We start from the raw sequence: 23,311 nt of genomic DNA, 5'->3' as shown, positions 1-23,311 counted from the left end.
GGAGGGAAACCCATGATGTTTTATCCATATAGTTGTATGTAGCAGGTCATGTGAATAAAATGGCCTATGAGAAATTGTAATAGTAATCTCAAAAATAAGAATTGAAACAGTAAAAGGTACAGAGGCAGGGGGTAATAAAATGAAAAATACTGTTGGTAGATTACAAATATCTGCATTACTTTGGGTGAGATTAGGAGAAATAAATTCTTATCAAAGGCAACAATTGTTTTCTGAAACAGTTCTCAAGTACGTAAGAGTAGAAGCTGATAGAGAGTTTGGCCATGGGGTAATACACAGGAGTGGTTTAGGAGGTGAATTCAGTTGGTTGCTAAATAACTCAGAGAGTATAACACAGTAGCTAATATTCCTATATTACAATTACCATGCAAAGAAGTAGTCCTCAAACAGAAACCTTCAACAAAGAAAATGTCCAGAAACCAGTGAAGGAGGCAGGGGAAACAGGGAAAGAAACAGTGGCAATCACTGCTGGGAGTAAAGTAAGGACCTTCAAATACCTGGCGTAACAAGATACAGGCTAGTAGAGGATTTAGTACATTTGAATTCTTTGGTGAAAAGAACACAAACTTTTTTTTACCATATTAGCAAAATGTCCACACGACAGCACCTAAGAATCGTCTCTCTTCATATGTGAATCATTGCAAGATGGATTTTTTTCAGATACAACATCACTGAAGATAACAGAAGTTCCCCACAAGCAGAGAATTTGGTCCTCACTTTCTGTATCTGGTTAGTCCAAATTTTGTTCTCATTTTATGGACTTTACCTTTGCAATAAAAATGCCAGCATCCATAATGGCTTTGATATGCTTCAGCCAGCCAGAATTTTCTAGGCCCCACAGAAAGTCACTCATTGAAGGCGATTTCAGCTCACAAACTGCAAAATAAGCTACATCTTAAATGTACAGTAATTGTAGTCCCTTAAGCTTTCACTGACTGTTCAATCTAAGAGTTATCTCTTCAGATATCCCCTGTGTAAAATGTTCATCTTTTGAAAAGAATGATTACTTCACAGTTAAACTTTACCATTGGAAAAAAAGCATGTATTTAAGAAATAGAGCTGGGTCAAATTTCACCCAATAGGTTGATTTACATTAAAAACAGAAGCTGTTACAAAGCCAGTTGCAAACAGTTTATCAAATACATCCTTCTGTGTAGCACAGATTTTCCAAAATTGTGTTGGGAGCAAAGTTTTCAAACCCCTGGGAGGGGATCGTGTATTTAATAACGAGGGCTTGGAAACAGAAAGTGTATGATTTCTACTGTTGGACAAGCAGACAGCCACCTAACTGGTGCCACAGCCTCCTGTTCCCAGCCACATTTGCTGATGAAGCTCTGTAAGAGCAGGTCTGCCAACCCAGCCTTCAGCATCACCACAGATGATGGTGGTTGTGATATACAGCAATTCACTCAACAGTTCTCTGTCCCTGAGGGAAACCTTATTAAAACTTCACTTATAGTCAGAAAGTATTCTAAAGGTGAGGAAAAAACATAATTCATCAAGGAAAATATTGTCCTGAAAACTTTCCAATCTCTATGCCATGAAAAAACCAAACCACTTCACAGTTTTTACAACATTAAGTTTCTATCCTACTGTATCCAAGTGTCTATTTTTTAATATTACAGAGTTTGTGACATCAGAAGAGAAAAAGGGCAATCAGAATCTAATTCAGCTACTTCAATCCAGCAGCAGACAAATACTCAACAATATTTGGTGCAACCTATTTTGAACAGTGAGATACTAAATTCACCCCATAAATAGACTACGCAATTATTTTGATCTCTGTACAATTATACCATCTTTTAAGGAAAAAGATATAAACCAGTAAAACTCATTTAAGGAATACAGTGAAAAATGTCACGGGTTTTGCTGAGTTAATGTATGATCTGTGAATTAATAATGTGTTAGTAGATCTCTTATCCTCTGGAAATCTTCTAAAAGACTCAGTTAATTATGGCCATTATGACCAGTGGCATAACTTTAGTTTCCTTCAGTGTAATTGGAATTTAATTTTACAAGCCGAAGCCAGAGTTTATACCACATCTGAACATATCTGACTGTCTTAACTCCATTTAATTCAGAGGCAAAATAGCCTAATGTGTCCATACAAAGTCTTGCAATCTTTGTGTGCAGGGCCTCTTCCAGATGGTTATTTTAAAAGTCATTTTGAAGGATATTTATAAAAATGCATAGATAGCAGCACTGAAAGCAAACAGCTTTCACATGATTAATGCTCCCGTGCAGATGGAAGCATGACCAATTAGTAGCAGAAGCTGCTGTCTCTGTTTACAAAAGCCCAAGGTAAGGTTGAAATAGTGCTTTGCTCATTCCCACTACCAAATTAGAGTCAATATTTACTGACCACTTCACTGAGCAAAGTTCACACTGTCCTAATGTCATACACTGTGTATTTCACATGATTTTGGCTACCGATCTGGACCTTAATACTGAGTCCAATTATGAATTCGATTATGAGGTTTATCCTAAGGGAAAAAGTCATTTCCATCTCAGCAGAAAAGGTACCAAAATCTTGGAGAAATAAGACCTGCTGTACCCGCTGTGTGGGCAGAGGAAAATCAAGTGCCCTGGGGCAGAGCTCATAGCAATGCAGTGGTGCTCCCTTCCCCAGAAGGGGAGGAAGAAACAGGACACATGGTGGAAACTGCCTCTTCCATCACCAAAATTACCAGAGGGGGATGCTGGACCAGTTCCCCCATTTCTGGCAGCGCAGCCATAGGTCAAGGAAGGAGTAAAAGCTGCGGGCCAAACCCTCAGGCTCTCTTTCTGGCTGATCTGCCACAGAAGTCCAAGGATCAGAGGGCTGCTCTTAGATCAGCAACTAGTGCTCCTGGTCTGAGGGGAGGAGAAGCTCATATTTGCTGTTTAAATACAGACAGGGAGCATGTGGGGTCATCATCTCAATAAACAACAAAGAGGGGTCAAGTCTTGGTTGGCCCCCCAGTGTACAGCAAAGCTCACCCCATCACATATACCAAACAGCAGCCTCAGCCGGCCCTCAAATCTTTACTGAGAAAAGTCCTTGCGCAACATTTTCTTCTAATATTAAAAATAATTTCAAGGAGGTTGTGTGCAAAATTTTCACAAGGATCTTCACATACACCTCTCTCTAAATATAAAAATAATGAATACTATACTAAAGCAATATGAGGTGGCAGAGACAAAAGTATAACTTTTTTTTTTTTTCCTGGAAGGAAATTCCATTATGTTGAAATGCATTCTACTTCCAGAGTACAGTCAAATCTCAACATTTTTTGCATATTCTGAAAAAAAATTTCTCATTATCCTACTAATTTAATCATTTTATGTTGATATATTTTGCCAAAAAATAACATTATACAAGAGCAAATACATATTAAATTTAAGATAAGTAAAATTTCTAGAATTAAAGTCAGTAAAAATCACAAAGCTGAAACCAAATATTTTTTACCTACTCAAATAAATTATTGACATTATTAGGAGTATCAATTAATTTCTTCAGCTTTTTTCTGAAGAAATGTCATTGAAATGAACACACTCCTAATATAAGTGCATTTTCCAATGGAAAACCGAATAATCAATTTTTGTTCAAATTTCCTCAGTATTGGAAGTTATTTAAAATGGTGTCCTGGTTTCAGTAGGGATGGAGTTAATTTTCTTCTTAGCAGCTGGTATAGTGCTGTGTTTTAGATTTCGGATGAGAATAATGCTGATAACATACTGATGTTTTAGTTGTTGCCAAGCAGTCAAGGATTTTTCAGCATCTCATACTGCCCTGCCAATGAGAAGTCAGGGGTTCCCAAGAAGCTGGGAAGGGACACAGCTAGGACAGCTGACCCAAACTGGCCAAAGGGCCATTCCATACCGTATGACGTCATGCTCAGTATATAACTGGGGTATGGCCGGGAGGCGGCACGGCTCAGGAACTAGCTGAGCATCGGCTTTGGGTGGTGAGAAACTGTGCTGTGTGTCACTTGTTTTACATATTCTTTTATCGTCATCATTATTATTATTCTGTTCCTTTTCTGTCCTATTAAACTGTCTTTATCACATCCCAAGAGTTTTACCTTTTTTCTTGTCAATTCTCTCCCCCATCCCACTGAGTGGAGAGTGAGTGAGTGAGTGAGTGAGCGAGCGAGCGAGCGAATGGCTGTGTGGCTGTTTTAGCTGCCTGCCATGTTAAACCACAATAAATTGTATATTGAAAATAATCTGCAGTCTCTCATGCGAAAAAATCTTCCAACCTTCACTTCAACTTAATTCCAGTAAGTTGAATAAAATTACCTTTGCTGCACTCCTGCAATATATCAGACCTATTATGTCTTGATGTCCTCTTTTCCGTGCTGTACACTTCCAAGAAACAATACCGCACATTAAACTAAAATCAGTTTCCATCAGCCTCATTTATCACTTCAGAGATTTTTGTCTCACAACAGGTCACGAGCATCAGACATATTTTGTAATGCTTGTAGTGTAATATGATGTTTTACCTTAGAGATTGACCTAGGTATGTTTACATATTCCTTGATAAAAAATAAAAGCCATATTAAATGTATATTATCATCTTCCTTGGTGGCCTTCTTGATTCTGGTTTCCTTTGTATGCATAGGTCAGGTAATAAATACCCTTTTAAAGGACACAAGGGAAGCAGATGAAGGGACACTACTATGAATGGAAAAAGATAAAAACTATGCAGCCTTTTACATGAGAAAAGCCCTGCTCATACACTGAAAGTCATAAGATATTTTTTTTTAAAAAGCCTCAAGTACTGGAAATTATGGAATTCACTTCTCTAATTTCTAATCTTATCAGCCATGTCACTAAATATGAGATTTCAAAATAGCAAATACAAAACCTATGAAAAAAGCAGGTGTTTTGAGCATATGGCTCATTTAAGAATAGATGCTAAGAAGTTACGCCCCTCCCAAGCAGCCTGAAGCGCTAAATGCATTAGAAATTACCTTGTTACATGTCGGTTTGGGCCATGGGCCTGTCTTATGAACTTTTGGCTCAAAAATAATACACAGCACTGTCCCATGCAGCCAGGCTGGTTGTTTACTATTTTAACTTTGATGGTCTTAAGCTGAACAAATAAAGGGACAGGTTTATTCACCTGGCCTCTCTCCTAGCCAAACAAGACTCTGTAGTGAACTAAAAATCCTTCCATTTTCCTTCCTGAGACCCTTAAACCAAGGAATTAAGTAAAACTATGTCATGAAGAGAGTAACTGTTTTATCTGCATCACACTTTACTGCTGCTTTTCATAAACTGCTCTTATTTGAAAACAGAGCACAAGTCTCCTGTCCTGGAAAATGCAAGCCCTTCTTAGATCTAAAATCCACATTTGCATACAGATGATGAGAGACAGATGAAGAATAAAAGAGCACGGGCAGAGCGTCAAGTCAAGAATATCTGGATCAAACTGATCTAGGAGGTGACAAGGTGTTGATGATATACATTAAGTAAATACTGAGACTCTATGGAGTGGAGCGAGCACTATTTACTATTTGCTTGTTAAAAATCAACAAGCCATTAAGGGTCAAGGATGGCTTATTTATTCTTACCCTTTTCCCAGAAGGCCTCTAAACAGTAATTTAATCCAAATATTAAATGGCAGTACAGATGTGCTCGTTTATACACTGATAAATATTTATAAAGTAATTATTATTAATTTTCATGGGATTATGAAGGTGCTGAATGGTTACACCCATTGACTGTGAGTTTCATAAATAAACCTGATGTGACATGCTCTATACGGGCCATGAGTAAGTTTCAATTGAAATTCAGTCTAAAAATGCATGACTACCTTATTGACCACATACAAAAATCAAACAGTAGGTTTTCTGAGCTTAAAAAAAAAAATGCTTTATTTGCCACTAGCATCAAAGTCAGCTATGAGTGATTTTTTCATTATACCATTAAACTGTAAACCTCAAAAGAAGATGTAGGAGAAGTAAGGTGTACTGAAGTCAAATGAATTTTGTCATTAAAGTAAATGATATCTGGATTTCACCCACGAAACAAGGTGTTTGCACAATTAGGAAATCATCACTAGTTGTGGTGATATTCCATTGCACAAGTCCCATTGGCCAGCAGGCAGCTGCATGCAGCTGCAACAGGCAAAGCTCTCTTCTCATACCCGTTTTCACTGCTGCTAATTTCAGCGCAGTTATCCTGATTTGTGTGACAGAAAGATCAAATCTTTCCTCTAGTTTTCAATAAAGAAGAGTATTACCTTCAAGCATTTTCTGCAGACTATTTCTCATTACATGGATGTTCTCAATGCCTATGAATTGGAACTTGATATTGGAGTAGTTGTCTTCATTTTCATACCCCTTCCCAGCTGCTCTGTTTGCCATTGCGTTGAGCTGAAAAAATTAGGGGAAAATCGGATGAAAATTGGTAGCAAATAGATTATTTTCAAAACAAAGCTCGTGGTCTACTGCAATAAATCAGAGTGATTTAAGTCAGGCACAACTAGGAAGCATTTATCACAGTGTCAACACAACGGGTTAGGAATTGGGGATCTGTTTACAGCCTATTGCAGGGCGCTGGGTTGCTGAGGCTCTGACCTCTTTCACACACTTTGAGTGAAACTTCATTAGTGAGGTTAGATACAAAAAACCTACAGCTTATGTAGGGCTCCTCTGCAAGAATCTAAAGGTTTTAATTTGGTTTTAAAAGGCTATTCTGATTTTATTTCTGATCTGCATTATTTTTTACTAGCAGAATATACCCAGGAGGTGGCAGTGTCTTATCTGCCATGCTACTGTTTCATAGCATATGTACACTGTAATGTTGCCCAAATTACTGTGTTTTACTGCTCAAAGCATCCAAAAGTTGGTACAGCTTACTTCTTTGAAGCTTGGAATAATGAAGAGAGAGTTGGAGTAGTTTTTCATAAGTTTATAGTATCTTGGCTGTAGTTGTGTAGAGACCACAAAAGATTCCAGTTGACAAAATTACCACAAATATTTTCATGTGCAATGCAGCTCTATCAAATATTTTGCTGTGCTTCAGGGAAAAACACATTCATCTGGAAGCTGGAGTTTTATCTTTGAATCTGTTACTTGCTTCCTCGCATGGGAAAGTCACTAAATGCTTCTTTAGTTCAGTTTTCCCAAGCGTAAATTAAGGGGGTTTTTAACACTTATTCCCCCCATGCCCCCCTTGAGACTGAAAAGAAAACTATCTGCCAAGCCCCTTGTGCCAAATTTTGATCTCTGGGCTGAAAACTAGAGCTGATAGAAATTAATTAAGTCCTTTTACTTTATTACCCTATTATTTTTATTATTATTATTATATAATTATATAATAATTATTAATATATATATTGGTTTTTTCCATAGCAAAATCTCACTGTCCAATAGAAAAAAATTGTCTTTTTGCCTCAAGTCCCTGCTCTTCTATGAAATGCGTGATGTAAGACTGGGGAACCTTTGAACTTCCCAAGAAATAGGATGGCTCCGGAGGTAACAAAGTGACCCACGTGGCAGAACCTCCACGCCTCCAAGCACAACTAACAGCTTCTGCTCAGGAAAGATTTAAGAATTAAATAAAAATGGATATTGCACATCCAGACTGGAAGGCACTAATAAAGCTTTTGGAGAGACCTTATGAGGTACCAGCTGGACAAAAAGTGACTCGTCTTCATTGCAATGAGAGCCAATGCTCGTGAAATATCAAAACAAAGTATCTCTTAGGCATTGCCTAGGGGATAAGAGGCTATGGAGATAACTGCATTTCCAGTTGACTTGCTGCTTCTGTGGTCACTTCTGAAATGAATAATATACTTCAGTACTCAGCTAATGCTAGGATATAGAAGAATGTGTCTCTTCCTGATCTCTTCCAACCTAAACACATGTACACCAAACATTCAATTTTAATTTGGAGCCAAATGCATGCAATTGAGGACTGATTGTCTGCTGCCAATTTATCTCCAACTAAGATGAACAAGTCTAGCTTTTTTATGTCATATGTCAAAATAGGTTTACATGGACCAAATTTGACCTCTTAACTTTCAAAGCAAATAGCTAAAGACTAAAAGCTTTTTATGCCATTATAATTTCATTTTAGATACATAAGAAAACAGACATGTGACACTACTTTTCAATTATTTTATTCTGTCCAATTTAATATGTGAAGATTTTTTCCCATCTTCACACTTTCCAGTGCATCCATTCCTATGAACAGAACTTGGCAATAGGAATACATAGTTACACTTGTGGACCACCATTAGGAACTGAAACATTGCATGAATTTCGTGATCCAACAGAAGGATCCATACTCTACGACAGGAACCTGGGCAAAACCCCAGCACTTTTCATTTAGTCAAGTCTTGTGTAAAACTTCTTTTAACTTATAGTATGAAATTCAGGAAAAAGCACAGGTCAAAAAAAATAAAAATAAAAATTCTTATATATCAACCAGCAGTCTGGTGATGTTTTGACTATCAATGAACAATTTAAAAAAAGATACAGCCTGTGAACAGCATGTCCTTTAAGGACAGAGTCCTCAGTGTGACTTGCTAGAAATACATAAATTGTCTGCTGAATCCTAATCTTTCTCTTTTGAAGTAGACATCAGTGTCCTAATATAAACAAAATGAAGCAGTCTCTCTGTGATAGCATAGAGCTTCATTCAGGAAAAAAGATCTGTACATGAGTCTAAGCCATCATAAACCCCTGAAACTCTAAACGAAAAACATCTAGCCCCTAACTGACCTAATCCTCAGGACAGTAAATGCTATTAACTGTCTCTGCAGCAGAGCAGTTTTATCACAGAAATGCTTTCTTAGAAGACAATCTGACATAGCCCTCTCTAAAAGTAAATAAATATAAGGTTAAATTTGCAAGGCTTTCTGACATTTTAAATAGTGTCAGTTGCCAAACCTTGCAGCTGCCACAATATTTACTAACAAGTTTTCCACATCACCTACCAAAATTCCATCTGTTGCTCTTAGAGTAGTTGTTGCAAAGCAGTAAATTGATATTAGTTTCTTCTGTAAACACATAGAGGAAGGAGAAAATTAAGAGACAGTAGCCTAAGTAAAGCTCTGCATATGGTCATCCTGGTATGTTTAAATGAAGTGGAAACAAAACTCATCCTATATCTACTAGGGACTTTGTGGAGATTTACCCCTTTGGTTTCGTTTCTTCAGTTACTTTGGTAAATTCAGCAGGGAAGCTACTGATAGTGTAACAAAGAATACTTCCCTACTCCCACTTCCAGGCACTGAAGCCTACGTCCTCATCACCTTGAGCTGTTTGCTAGCATGCCAAATTTGGACCCAAGTTTTATTAGCTTCCAACCTCTTCTAGATCATTAGTGAGTTTCTGTGTTTCTGCAAAGTGTAATTTTCCTACAGCTTTTATCTTGACCAAAGATTCTAGTCAATTATAAAGATATGGCATCTGAGATCACTATTTACCATATTTCAGATTCTCTCTCAAAAACACAGAAATGCTGGAGATATTCAAAGAAGGTCTCCTCAATTCTTGTAGCCTGAGTAAATGTACTTTCCTTAGCGTCATGCATAGGTTGTTGAAATTGTCCCACTTGCAGGGGAGAAAATTTTAGTATAAGCAGGCAGAGGTTTGCAAAATTACAAGCAACAGTAAATATAGTTTTATAATGGAATTATTTTTCACTAACCTCATCAGTAATGTAGTTACTGATAGCTCCTATGTGTGTGGAAACAGTTTCTATTCCAAGTTATTTATTTTTCTGTATCATAAAATTTTGTTAAGACAAAAAAGATAAAAGCTTGGTGTAAAGAAAAAAAATTCTTTATGTGGGCAAGGTTCCTGGTTAAGATTCCCTTGATAAATCCTGATTTACCTGTGGAGTTACACAGGTGCTACTATGATCAGAAGTACAGTCAGTCACTTGGGCTGTACATCTTCCCCAATGTATTCAGCCCAGATTCAGTCTTGCTATCTACAAGAAATTTAATGTACTTACTCTTGGTCGAGTGTCAACAACGTATATGAAATCACTTCCTGGATTTGCTTTTCTAATGGCCTGGAGCATCTGTTCGTCCTCAAGGCATCGCGCACTAAAGCCAGATAAAGGCTGGCTGCTTCTACATATGGAGGCCTGCAGAAAAAAAACAACAACAAAAAAACCCCCAACATAGTTATTAAGCAGAATTATTTAGCATCCAGAAGCATTTACAAAACTAGCTCATTAGATGTTTGCATAGGTGTACAGTTACGTGGGAAGGGTAGAATGGTAAAATGAATTACATGTTATAAAAAATAATATTTAAAAATAAATACATTATTTTTAAAAAGGCAAAGAAGTATTAAAACAATACAACCTCATTGGCCCAAGTCTGGTCTTGAATCCAAGTTTTAGAGCTATTTTAAACATCGTATTTCCCTAATGTGGAAGAATTCCTGAAAGGTGTTTCTAGAGGATGTGACGAGTACAACATTGCAATCATGAGAACACTGACATAAGATACAGAATGGGTCCTTTTGCCCTGTCACTCATGCTTGCCTGTTATGACACCTAACTTGCACCAATGCATACTTTAGTAAGCAGCCAGAGACACCATGAGTCCAGGAAACAAAAATGCCTAACATGCAGCTAGATCACTGGTGGTGCTGTATTTTAGGACTGCCTCTGGAGAAAGACCTTACTGCTTGGCAGGTGGGTCAGGCAGCCTGACTTCTGGAGCACAGTTATTAATCAGTGCTATTGATGAAAGCAAGAGAACTTCTCCACAGATCCATTGGGATCAGACCTCCCAATGAAACTAGGAAGGAAGGAACAGAATGTGAAATGGCTGAGCAGGGAGGTTTTTATTTCTGCTAGGCAGAGGGCAGCTAGGTTTGCAGAGGGCAAGGAGCTAACACATGCACTTTCAAAGCACTGAACATAAGCATGAAGAGAATCTGCCTGCTGAAGGTCGTGAGCCATGCAGACTGCCCTACAAATTATTTATTACTGAGAGACACGACATGCTCATTTTCAGCCAAGTCTTTGAACTATCAGTAGTTAGTAAAACATGGATCTTTAATACACAAACCTTGAATTATGTGAAAGCTTCTTCGTACTTTATTAATAGTTTTTGCAAACAGATTATTAGTTATCTAGAGTCTTGCCTGCTGGTCAGCGCACATTCCAGTGATGTAATATATGCTTATACCTCCTTTGCATGAAGCAAATGGTACATACGAACATGTGCACAACCTGTCATTTTAATAGAAGGAAGACATTTCTCTCTCATCTGTAGTGTACCATACACAAGGCAGATATAGAACTCAAGATTAAGGTTGAAGTTAGGGTTGTGGATGAAGGTTAGGATTTGGGAAAGTATGGGCTGGAGCCCATTACATTATATCATCCTGGGGGCCCAAGGAGCTAAGGTATGTGCTGGCACCAGTATGAGAGAATGGCTTGTCTGTCGATTTAGGCTTGGGGTTAAGATCATATTTAGTCCCAGCTTAAGAAATAGCTGCATGCCAGTACTGCAAAACTAGGAAGACAGGCTGACCTAGTGACCATTAGATATTGCAAGTGGGAATCATTACCCACGATATCCATGAAGAGATCACCTCCTGCTGACCCAGGCCAATCGCTTAGGATGAGCACATACGTCTTGGGCTATGTTTAAGAGTAGGGCAAGAGATGAGGTCATATTTTGCTGTTGCACCAGCTGAACAGATTGTTCCGAAGTTTGATCTTACCATATTCACACACATCCTGTAAGATGCAGAGTAAGGTGTCACATCATCATTGAATTTGTTGGCACCAGAGCGCTATGGGAAAGTTGTGGGTATGAAAGACTGAACAAGCAGCACTCATCTCCCCTGCACACATCAGACCTCTTCCCAGCCTGCTGTTGCCATAGCTGTTCAATGTCTATTGTCACAAATCTTACCCCACTCCCGCCCATTACTCTATTAGCTGGCAACTCATGCCAACCTCCAAACTCACAAGGAGGTATTTCCTCCAACATTCCCAACCTTCTTCCTCACCCTTTGAACCATGAAAGATCCACGACTAAACACAGTACTTCAGATCCTGGTGGTCTGAACCTTAACCTGAACTCCAGCCACAACAGGAAAAACATTCAGGCTGAAACCATGAAACTCATTCAAACTAGATGAGTTGGAATCTAGCTAATATTGGAATCTAGCTGATCCCTGGGACCTTTTCTTTCATTGAGATTTGGAAATGTCCAAGTGTTTTGAATCCTAGATACCTATATTTGGACTTAGTTGATTACGCAAAGTGATTAACTTTTAAAAGTTTGGCCCTAATGAAATATTAAAGATAATATGCAATTTATGCAGAGACTATATTTACTATTTAAATCTTCCTTTCCTCTTGCATTATTGTCATAGATCTTTACAGAAACAGAATTCTGATGAAATAAAGGGTAAAGAAAGAGTCAAAACAACATCTCATTTCTTCCTTCTGAAGCTTAAACCTATGACAGGGGCCACTGTAAAGATAAGATTTCCATGGAGACTGCAGTTTATGATTCCTGCTTGTGACATCCTATGGAAATACCTCCCATCCTGCATGACAAACTCTACAGACACCCTGTAATCCCACACTGGCTCTGTCTCTTGGGAAGTCCTGGCCATCCCCCAGCACTAGGGAAGACCTCTCGATGCAGTTGCCAGCCTGGGACTGAAACAGGAGGAGATATTAGACATGCAGACCTTTGTGAGTACAAAGGGGACACACATCCTCCTAACTGGTAATGACATCTGAGCTAAGCCAATCTCTAGGGGGCTGGGACACAAAAGTAAAAACACTCAGTCCATGGGATCCTTCAGTCCAAAGCTCTCTTTTACTTCAGCTACAAGAAACCAAAATTCAAACAGTCTAGGTACAGAGGTTTTTTCCAAATGGTTACGGACATGTAAAGCAGTTCCTCACTCAGCCCTGAGAATATCTGTCATGGAGAGGAGAAGGTGGCACTCCTCACTCTTCCAGACAAGGAGAGTCTCTTCAGCAAAGTCAGGACACACTGCTCAGCCAAAATTTGGCAGCTCTTTCATCCATCCTTTTTGGGTCTATTCACAGATCATTTCTTGAAAGGCTACTCCTAATTCTTTAATTGTTGCAAGTACAGTTTTTCTCCTCCTCAACTTCTCTCAGGCTGTGGCCACCAGACCCTAAATTGCTCTGTTCTCCTCCCAGTCATCTGCTAAGCTGCTTGCTACTGGCCTTCACTCTTCTGCCACTCATGTTTTAGGACCTCTTGTACTATTCCACTTCCTTGTGATACAGGGATTACATTTTTCTCTGTTAGCCGGATGATAAAGCTGAGTTTAAACGACTGTATTAAATGTCTATTAATGAACTAACCATAATTCCAGTGTGTGCCCATATGCACAAACCACAGTAACCAGACTAAGCTAACCATCTTTGATTTTTTTTTTTTATAAAATAATGACTGTTTTCTTCTTGTGAAAGCTTACTAGAAGAATCATGAAAGCAAGGCCAAAATAAGCAAACACTTCAAAGCTACAAATTCACACTTACATTGTTATCCTTGTAGTAGTAGGAAAGAGCTGGGAAACGCCTTCGGCTTCGAAATTTAGAGCTCCCCACTATGATATGTGCAGTTGCAGTCTTTGGTACATACACTTCCGTAGGATAGGAGTCACAGACCTGTGAAAGGAAATTCTGCTTATTTGTTCTACAAAATACAAGTAGCATTAGCCATCTCCACAGCAAAAACAAAATACCAAGGAACTCTAATCTCAGGGAATATTCCATCATTATTTTATACATATCACTGACATTTCTCAAAACATTTTTTTGAAGCTGGAAAGTATTAATTCTAATTTACAGATAGCAAAACTGAAGCAGAAGGGTTGAAGGGCTGTATTTTTAAATGTTAATTCATGCCTCATTGAGAACAGACAGGTATAACATACATTCATACCAAAAAAGATACAGCATGATGTACAGCAAGGTTGTATTTACAACTGCAGTTTCCTCTGTAAGAGAATTTGGAAGTAAGGAAGTGGGTGAAGGTCTCAAACACCCCTCTGTTATAATGGGAGGGGACTATAGAGCTAAATTTTCCAGCAAATCTGATAATTTAAAAAATGACAAAAATAGGGACTTGGAGAAAAGAAATTAATCCGTATGAAATGAGGATACCAAAAGGCAAGCAGCCCTGACAATGCCTACTGCTTCTGAGAGGAACCCAATGAGGCTGCAAAAAAGCCCAGAAGTTCCTCTGGAGACAAGTGGGAACTCAAACGGGGTCCTGGTCTAATTTCCTTTTCCTGATACTGCCTGTGGCATTCTGGCTGGGGTCAAAAGGATATCCAGTATCTCCCTGGGACTAAAGGAATTAGGATGCCCAGGAAGAAATTAGGTTCTGAAAGAGTCAGAGACATGTAATGAAGGAGAAAGAAAAGGAAGGGCTTGTGGTTATGGATGCTGCTGTGGTGGACTGGGTTTTATTCATGATGCCATTTTTCTTAAACTTTATCTTAAAAGATGTCAAACAGTTTTTTCACTTGTTTTAACAAAAAGAAAACAAAACCTAACAACACATTCAGTCTTCTCTGAGAACTGTGCAGGCCTTTCTTAACATGGATATGCTCCAGCAACAGAGCCAATAGAGTGCATGGACAAACTTCCTTCAAAAATACTTTGGCTTTTATTTCTCACAATTAATCAACATTCTAGGGACTTCAATCGTACAAGACTGAACTAGGCAGGACAGCTGGCAGCTAGGAAGATATATGACCTGTCAGACAACTGTGAAAAATAGTAACAGTCAATCACACAGGCTTCAAAAATATTGTGAGGATAGCCAGTGAGGAAAAAAATACTGCCAAATTCACTATTTCGAGTAATTTTTTTTCTTAAAATAACTATGTAGTAATTTTATATAAACCTGCACATCAGGAAAGCGCTCATTCAGACACACAACATTAGGTATGAATTAAACTTCTCCCCAGGCAGCCAAGTACTAATGTTTAAAACACCGTGGACATGTTTTCTGTGCTTCACTTCTACATGTGTTAAATGAAGACACATTCTTTCTCCCATTTTCTTTGTGCCTTTTTATGTGAAAGAGTGGAAGATCTGCACCTTATTCCATGTGTGTACAGCACTGAGCACAAAGGGATCCTGCATCTAAGGACTACAGTAGTTCACAGTCAGACTGCTGATTTACTTTACAGACAGCCTCTGTAACAGAAAAATCACAACAACTCACTCCATAGTCTCTGTTTACATCACTAATCTGCCAATAGTTGTTCGGAATACCCATTCGATTATATTCTTCGTGGAGGTTCACCAGTTTCCAGCCTTGCTCTCGTTCTTCTTTATTTAATTTTGGATTGAATGAGAAACAATACAGCTCTTCGTATTTCACTGGGGGGAAAAAAAAAAGCAAAAACCAAAAACAATAAACCACTTCAGATTTCTCATCCTGAAATCACACTTCAAAACCAGAACTTGGTATTGTCCTTTATGTAGTTCCTTTTAAAATAGTCTGCTTTTCTATACAAAAGCACATATCCTGGTTTATAAATATTTTCAAGTATACTTTGAAAGTACTGTGCTCTATTGTTATTTGTATATGTTGTAATATATGTGCCTTATTAGTAGTCCTACTTAAAATATACTATTCTGCTAGACCTCTTCTCTACTGCATTGTAAAAGCCTCCCCAAGCACAAAGACAAAATGTCAGTGATAATATGCTTTCATCCAAAGAAAATTGAAGTCAATACCAGAATAAGCACCTGTTCTGCTAAAGAATTTGCTGGCCAGTATTAGCTTAGAAGTTCCTTTATTAGTGTAACATCTGTCCTGTGGCAAAGACAAAACATCTGAACAATGGACTATGCAGCACAATCTTCCCAAAATTAACTAACTCAGAAGTCTTTGTCACTAAATAGGAAAGTTTCCAATAGATTCAATGAAATACTGGTTTCGTGGTCTGCAAAATTCTGTCCTTGAATTATTAGCATAGGCATTTGAGATACAGATGTTGCAATAGCACAAAAATAGCATATGTTACATCAGTCATTTTATCATGACCATTAAATCATTTAAGTAGCTATGCCACCTGTCACCCTCAGTCAAGGACCATATAAGAAACTTTGCTGGTGCTGAAGTTTTTAACTTTTTTTAGAAGTCTATCTGTATTTATGCTAATGAGTGCCTTAATCCTGGTGAGCAATGGCAGCCAGACACCATTGCCATTAAATGCCAACTGTCATTGATATGAATAACTATTCAGCATATAGCTTGAAATTAACGTTCTCATTGATACTTAAGATATTGTTATGTCATAAAGGTATGTTTCATCCTGTTGCTCTAAGTTCCTTAAAACTTTCAGGTTTTTAACTTTAAAACTGAAGTAAATCACAAGCTGAGTCCTCTCTGATTTCATAGTTCTCCACTGATACACTTGCTCCACAGCATAATTTTAACAAGGTCAGTAAATTTACATATTACACTTTCTTTTCTAATAAAAATACCTCATAAGCAGAGTCTTAGGATACTAAAGTAAGAAATTGATAGCTATAAAAATAATAACCACAAAACCAACCACAATATTAATAATAATAAGGCTCCCACCTTTTACTATAGTCTTTACTTTTATTTTGATTATGTCTTCTAAAGGTTTAATTTAAGTTATATTTTGCTTTTTAAAATTTCATTAAATTGATTGTATAAACACACACACACAAAAGTATGAACATAAGGAAAGAAAACTTCTGGATAACTCTGTCAGGAAAGTACTGAAAGTCAACTAAGTAGTGAGTTACAAGAAAGAAAAGAATGATTTGCACATTGTCGGACAGTTTACACTCTTTCTGTATTCTCTGATTTCAAACTTCTGTCATGGCACAGATTAGGAAGACAGTCTGGTTTATTTCTCATCCGATAACATAAAGTTTTAGTGTAACCCATAAATCCAATCTGATCTCTTTTCAAAAAAATGCTTTTGGTAGCAATACGAACTCTTGTTTTCACTGCTTGGTTGTCTAAAGCATCTGGATTTGCTTTCCAACTGGACCTGCTGTCCACAGGCACATGGGAAGCCTTTAAAAATCCACCTATTAAAATATATCCAGGTTATTTATGACTGAAGTCTGCCTCAACATTACAAGTATTATTACATGATGGCATCTATAGGTGGTAACAAAAATGTTCAAGTATAAATAGTCAGTGCCTTAAAGCTCAGATATTGCCTCTTTGCCAGTACTTATGGGATCTTCCCTAACCTTTCACAGTTATTTTGCCATAAGTGTCTGCAATCCTGCTATTACATCTGTGATAACTTTTATGGTGAGTTTGTTTCACAAAATGGCTTAATTAAGCAAAAAGGCCAAATTCAGCTGACAGCTTGACCTTATTAAAATGCTATTAACAAGGAGCAAGAATAAAATCAAACACAAATTTGCTCCTTTAGTGTAACTAGGACATCAGATAGCATAGAATATAGTAAGCCAGTACATAACATGGGCTTCACTCAGGTTCCCTTATGGTGGAATGAATGAAAAGAACAGGTAGAGAATGGAAAATAGAACTTGAATGAGTCAAATTTTCTCCTCATGGAGTAAAGTGTACCTTCTAATGCTGAGTAACTGTATTACCTAAAGAAAGTACAGCTTTGTGCCCAGACAGAAGGACATGGCAGAGCACTGTCAGGGTACATTTGGCTCACCTTGCAATCAGAGTCTTGTAATTTTAAGTAAGCAAGATTTTATCCTGCCTCACATGAAGATCGGATAGTTTGCTGGAGAAGGAAAACTACTATGCAGCTGAACTATGCAAAGAGCTAATTCTACAGTGCTCTTACTGCCTCTTCTTCATTCGAACCTTCTTGTCTATTGCAGTCTGCCACTGAACTTGTGTTCAGGGTCCAGTGCTAGTCTTCCCTTCGTCATTCTGTATGCCTGTATCGAGGTGTCCTGTTCTGGTGCATAGCAGTACGCACACCTCCTCCTGGCTCCAGGGAAAGAGCATTACAGAATCGCATTCCTTCCAGCATGCACAAACACATACTTGCAGCTGAGGTCCATGGAATTAATCCAGATTTACATCAGCAGAACCTCTGACTGACTTTGTCTCATTGTTTTTAAATTTTTCTGATAACTTTGATCTTGCATCACCTAGCAGATCAAGTTACAGCTGCTGCAGTTGCACATTACTACTACTACTACTACCCATCCTAATTATAGAAGGTACTTTATAAAGTTCAGTAGCCGTGCTGGCTGACTGTGCAATTTTTTCCCCCTCTACACAGTAGATAAAAATGGTGTCTGCTCAGAGACCATTTTTTTCATAACACATCTCTAATTAAGGCTTTTTTCTTAACCTGCAAAGGACAAACATGCACAGCTACATTTCTTCCATTACATTCTCCCTGTTCAGGATGAGGATTGACTTTTGTGCCAGTTTCTTTCCCATACCTGGTCGTGCCAGACGTATCAGAGATATGTAAATGTCATGGCAGTCTCGTTCCTGAGGGATGACCAGCTGGATGATCTGGAAGTTCTTGCACCGGATCAGCAATGGGCAACCAGTGGCAGTGGTGGCCTGTTTCTCAATGGAGGAAATTTGGCTGTGAAGAACCTGTGAGGGAATTGAAAATGGTTATGTCGAGTGATTTAAATCTTTAGGAAGAAAAATATTTATAATGATGTACCAGGGCAGGCACGGTAGCTTTCACTACTAAACAGTAGTGAAAAAAAATCAGAAAATCCCCACACTCCTCCTCTTGTAGTTTTGTTCCTATCTCCAACTTCAGGCTCAAGCAGTGCTTGATACATCACCTACAGACAAAGAAGTGCTTCTGGAGTGTTTCAGCTGCTCAAACGATAGCCTGGTCATACTATCCAAAGCTTTCTATTTGTTTGCTTTAGTGTAAGCTAACAGCTGTCAGAAAAAAGGAGCTCTTTTCATCTATCTGGTCCATGCTGGACCTTATTCTCACCAATAAGAAGGGCCTGGTAGGGGACGTCATGCTCAAGGACAGCCTTGGCTGCACTGACCACGAAACGGTGGAATTCAGGATCCTCAGGGCAGCGAGGAGGGCACGCAGCAAGCTCACTACCCTGGACTTCAGCAGAGCAGACTTTGTCATCTTCAGGGGTCTGCTTGGTAGAATACCATGGGACAAAGTCCCGGAGGGAAGAGAGGCCCAAGACAGCTGGCTAATATTCAAGGGTCACCTCCTCCAAGCTCAGGAGCGATGCATCCCAACAAAGAGGAAGTCAAGCAAAAACACCAAAAGGCCCACGTGAATGAACAAGGAGCTCCTGGGCAAAGTCAAACAAAAAAAAAGGAAGCCTACAGAGGGTGGAAGCAAGGGCAGGTAGCCTGGGAAGAATACAGAGAAACTGTCCGAGCATCCAGGGATCACGTTAGGAAAGCCAAAGCCCTGATAGAATTAAATCTGGCCAGGGATGTCAAGGGCAACAAGAAAAGCTTCTATAGGTATGTTAGTGATAAAAGGAGGACGAGGGAAAATGTGGGTCCCCTCCAGAATGAAATGGGTGACATGGTTACCCAGGATATGGAGAAGGCTGAGGTGCTCAATGACTTCTTTGCCTCAGTCTTCACTGGCAAATTGTCCTGGTTCTGGCAAGGATAGAGTTAATTTCACAAGGAGCCAGGACAGGTGAGCCAAGCTGGCCGGGGGCTATTCCATACCATGTGACGTCAGGCTCACCATAAAAGGGGGATCCACGTGGCTCCAGGATGGGCTGAGGCTCAGGTTGTGATCAGTAAATTGTTCTCTGTTTTCACCCATTGTGAATATCTGTTAGCAGTACTGTTGTTGATTGTTTTCCCTCTCCCTTGTTGTCCCAGTAAACCGCCTTATCCCAACCCTCAAGGCTTTGCCATTGTTTTTCGGTTGTTCTCCTCCCCATCCTGCCAGGGGAGGGGTAAGCGAGCAGCGCTTGGTGCTCAGCTGCCGGCTTGGGCTAAACCACGTCAAAAATCCTTGAGCCACACTGCCCAGGTCACAGAAGGCAGGGACTGGGAGAATGCAGAACTGCCCACTGTAGGAGAAGATCAGGTTCGAGAATATCTAAGGAACCTGAAGGTGTACAAGTCCATGGGACCTGATGAGATGTATCCACGGGTCTTGAGGGAACTGGCGGATGAAGTGGCCAGGCCACTCTCCATCATATTTGAGAAGTCCTGGCAGTCTGGCGAAGTTCCCGCCGACAGGAAGAGGGGGAACATAACCCCCATTTTTAAGAAGGGAAAAAAGGAAGACCCAGAGAACTACAGGCCGGTCAGTCTCGCCTCTGTGCCTGGCAAGATTATGGAGGAGACACTCCTGGAGACTATGCTCAGGCACATGGAAGATAAGGAGGCGATTGGTGACAGCCACACAGCTTCACTAGGGGCAAATCGTGCCTGACAAACTTGGTGGCCTTCTATGATGAGGTTACAGCGTTGGTGGATAAGGGAAGGGCACCTGACGTCATCTACCTGGACTTGTGCAAGGCATTTGACACTGTTCCGCACAACATCCTTGTCTCTAAATTGGAGAGATCTGGATTCGATGGATGGACCACTTGGTGGATAAGGAATTGGCTGGATGGTCACACTCAACGAGTTGTGGTTGATGGCTCAATGTCCAAGTGGAGAATGGTGACAAGTGGCATTTCTCAGGGGTCGGTACTGGGACCGGCACTGTTCAACATCTTTGTCAGTGACATGGACAAAGGGATCGAGTGCACCCTCAGCAAGTTTGCCAACGACACCAAGCTGCGTGGTGGGGTCGACACGCTGGAGGGAAGGGATGCCATCCAGAGGGACCTTGACAGGCCTGAGAGGTGGGCCCATGCGAATCGCATGAAGTTCAACAAGGCCAAGTGCAAGGTCCTGCATGCGGGTCGGCGCAATCCCAAGCATGACTATAGGCTGGGCGAGGAATGGATTGAAAGCAGCCCTGAGGAGGACTTGGGGTATTGATTGATGAGAAGCTCAACATGAGCCGGTAGTGTGCGCTTGCAGCCCAGAAAGCCAACTGTGTCCTGGGCTGCATCAAAAGAGGTGTGCCCAGCAGGTCAAGGGAGCTGATCCTGCCCCTCTACTCTGCTCTTGTGAAACCCCACCTGGAGTACTGCGCCCAGCTCTGGGGGCCCCAGTACAGGAGAGGCATTGAGCTGTTGGGGAGAGTCCAGAGGAAAGCCACAAAGCTGATCAGAGGGCTGGAGCACCTCTCCTGTGAAGACAGGCTGAGACAGTTTGGGTTGTTCAGCTTGGAGAAGAGAAGGATCTCTTATTGCAGCCTTCTAGTACCCATAGGGGGCCTACAGGAAAGCTGGAGAGGGGCTCCTTACAAGGGCAAGCAGTGATAGGACAAGGGGAAATGGCCTTAAGCTGAAGAAGGGTCGATTTAGATTAGATGTTAAAAAGAAATTCTTTACTGTTAGAGTGGTGAGGCACTGGAACAGGTTGCCCAGAGAGGTTGTGGATGCCCCATCCCTGGAAGTGTTTAAGACCAGGTTGGATGGGGCTTTGGGCAACCTGATCTAGTGGAGGGTGTCCCTGCCCATGGCAGGGGGGTTGGAACTAGATGATCTTTGAGGTCCCTTCCAACCCAAACCATTCTATGATTCTATGATTCTATGATCTGTACAGTGAAAAGATGAACCAGCATCAGTTAGATAAGGCTAAAATGTGGGCCTCCTCATTGGCAGAATGGTAGTCTTGATATATTTTTAAATACTGCATCAGATGACAATAAGAATCAGAAGGGGAATAGTAGGACCAAAAGAGGACAGAGTTAATAATTAGTACAAAACCAGACAAAGGATTCATAATTAAGCTACATAAAAGACTCTCAAATGGTATGACACTGGAGCTGTATCTGTATCTATACATATACATGCAACATACGTTATTAGTCCATCAAAATAGATAATGCAAATGATGTGGTTTAGCCCAAGCCGGCAGCTGAGCACCACGTGCCGCTTGCTTACCCCTCCCCCAGTGGGATGGGGAGGAGAAAGGAAAAACAACGGCAAAGCCTCGAGGGTTGGGATAAGGGCAGTTTACTGGGACAGCAAGGGAGAGGGAAAACAATCAACAGTACTGCTAACAGATATTCACAATGGGTGATAACAGAGAACAATTTACTGATCACAACCTGAGCCTCAGCCCATCCTGGAGCCATGCCGAGCCCTCCCCTGCCCGACTAGCCCCCTTTTATGGTGAGCCTGACGTCACATGGTATGGAATAGCCCCCGGCCAGCTTGGCTCACCTGTCCTGGCTCCTTGTGAAATTAACTCCATCCTTGCCAGAACCAGGACAGCAAAATACTACATTATGCAAAAAAAATTAATAAAACCACAAAATCACTGATCCAGCACAAGCAGTTTAGGGAGACAGGCAAGAGCTGACCGAGTCAAGGTAGTAATTCACATTCAAAGCACGTGTCCTCAGTTCTCCCTGGACGATAGGAGCAACGCTGTAGTTTACAGCAGCTGTTCCTTGGTCAATCACATCTGGTATTTGTACGGGGAAGGTCCTTCTACTCCTCTTACTGTGTTGCAATACCCAGGATCCATTGAAAATTTTCAAAAATGACCAGGCTGGAATTTCACATGCTCTGAAGTTATAAAAGCATCTGGATGAACTCATTTACTACTTTTAAACTGTTTTGCAAGTTATTTTCAAATTACCATCAATGAAGTGCCATGCACTTACAGCTAACTGAAAAACCAAAAATTCATACCCAGGTTTCTTTACGAGTTTCAGAACCATTCTCCACAAATATGACATGCGTAGCTGTTAAATACAAAGTTCCTAGTGCAGCTTTTCTTGAAGATAAACGATCAAGTAACCGAACATTTTCCACCTATACAAAGAAATGACAGGGGAAAAAAAGAAAAAAGACATAATTAGGCTATGACCTCGCCTGCCATAGTTGAGATCTAAACATCCACATTTTGTCCATTACAAATAAAGCAAGTTCTTTTCAGTACCATATGAAATGACTATCAAAAGAGTATAACTATATGAAAAAACATGATTATATTATGTGATCTATTTCCAGATCTACCTTAATGTTAATTTCCCCCCCTTTTGTGGTACCTCTGAATCCAAAAATTTGTTAGCAAAGATTTCCAAGGACTATTTCTTACTTCAGTTCTTTCCTGTTATCTCACCTTACTAAAACCCTGTGATAGTGAGGCAGGGCCTGGTCTTCAGTTAAACTCTAGCTCCATGTTGTCCATTCAAGCCTTTCCAGAATTATTAGTGATATATAGAAAGCTAAATTAAAAAAAAATAATAATAAGCAGAAGGTGACAGTGGTAGAG

At 39.9% G+C, this 23,311-nt stretch overlaps 1 protein-coding gene across 1 annotated transcript in view; it reads right to left on the bottom strand.

The window, feature by feature from the left end:
• The window catches only part of MTMR7 (myotubularin related protein 7), a 73,448-nt gene that overhangs the window by 8,100 nt on the left and 42,037 nt on the right, over positions 1-23,311 (bottom strand). Inside the window, exons 4-10 of the mRNA XM_075752050.1 lie at positions 22,726-22,848; positions 18,436-18,598; positions 15,224-15,381; positions 13,525-13,653; positions 9,979-10,113; positions 6,251-6,383; positions 785-894 (exon numbers count right to left, since the gene is read on the bottom strand). Coding sequence (XP_075608165.1) covers positions 785-894; positions 6,251-6,383; positions 9,979-10,113; positions 13,525-13,653; positions 15,224-15,381; positions 18,436-18,598; positions 22,726-22,848 — 951 coding nt within the window. The remainder of the gene's footprint in view (positions 1-784; positions 895-6,250; positions 6,384-9,978; positions 10,114-13,524; positions 13,654-15,223; positions 15,382-18,435; positions 18,599-22,725; positions 22,849-23,311) is intronic.

Source organism: Balearica regulorum, chromosome 4, assembly GCF_011004875.1.
Source record: "Balearica regulorum gibbericeps isolate bBalReg1 chromosome 4, bBalReg1.pri, whole genome shotgun sequence".
In the NCBI taxonomy this organism is placed as follows: domain Eukaryota; kingdom Metazoa; phylum Chordata; class Aves; order Gruiformes; family Gruidae; genus Balearica; species Balearica regulorum.
This window is presented reverse-complemented; position numbering and strand designations above follow the sequence as displayed.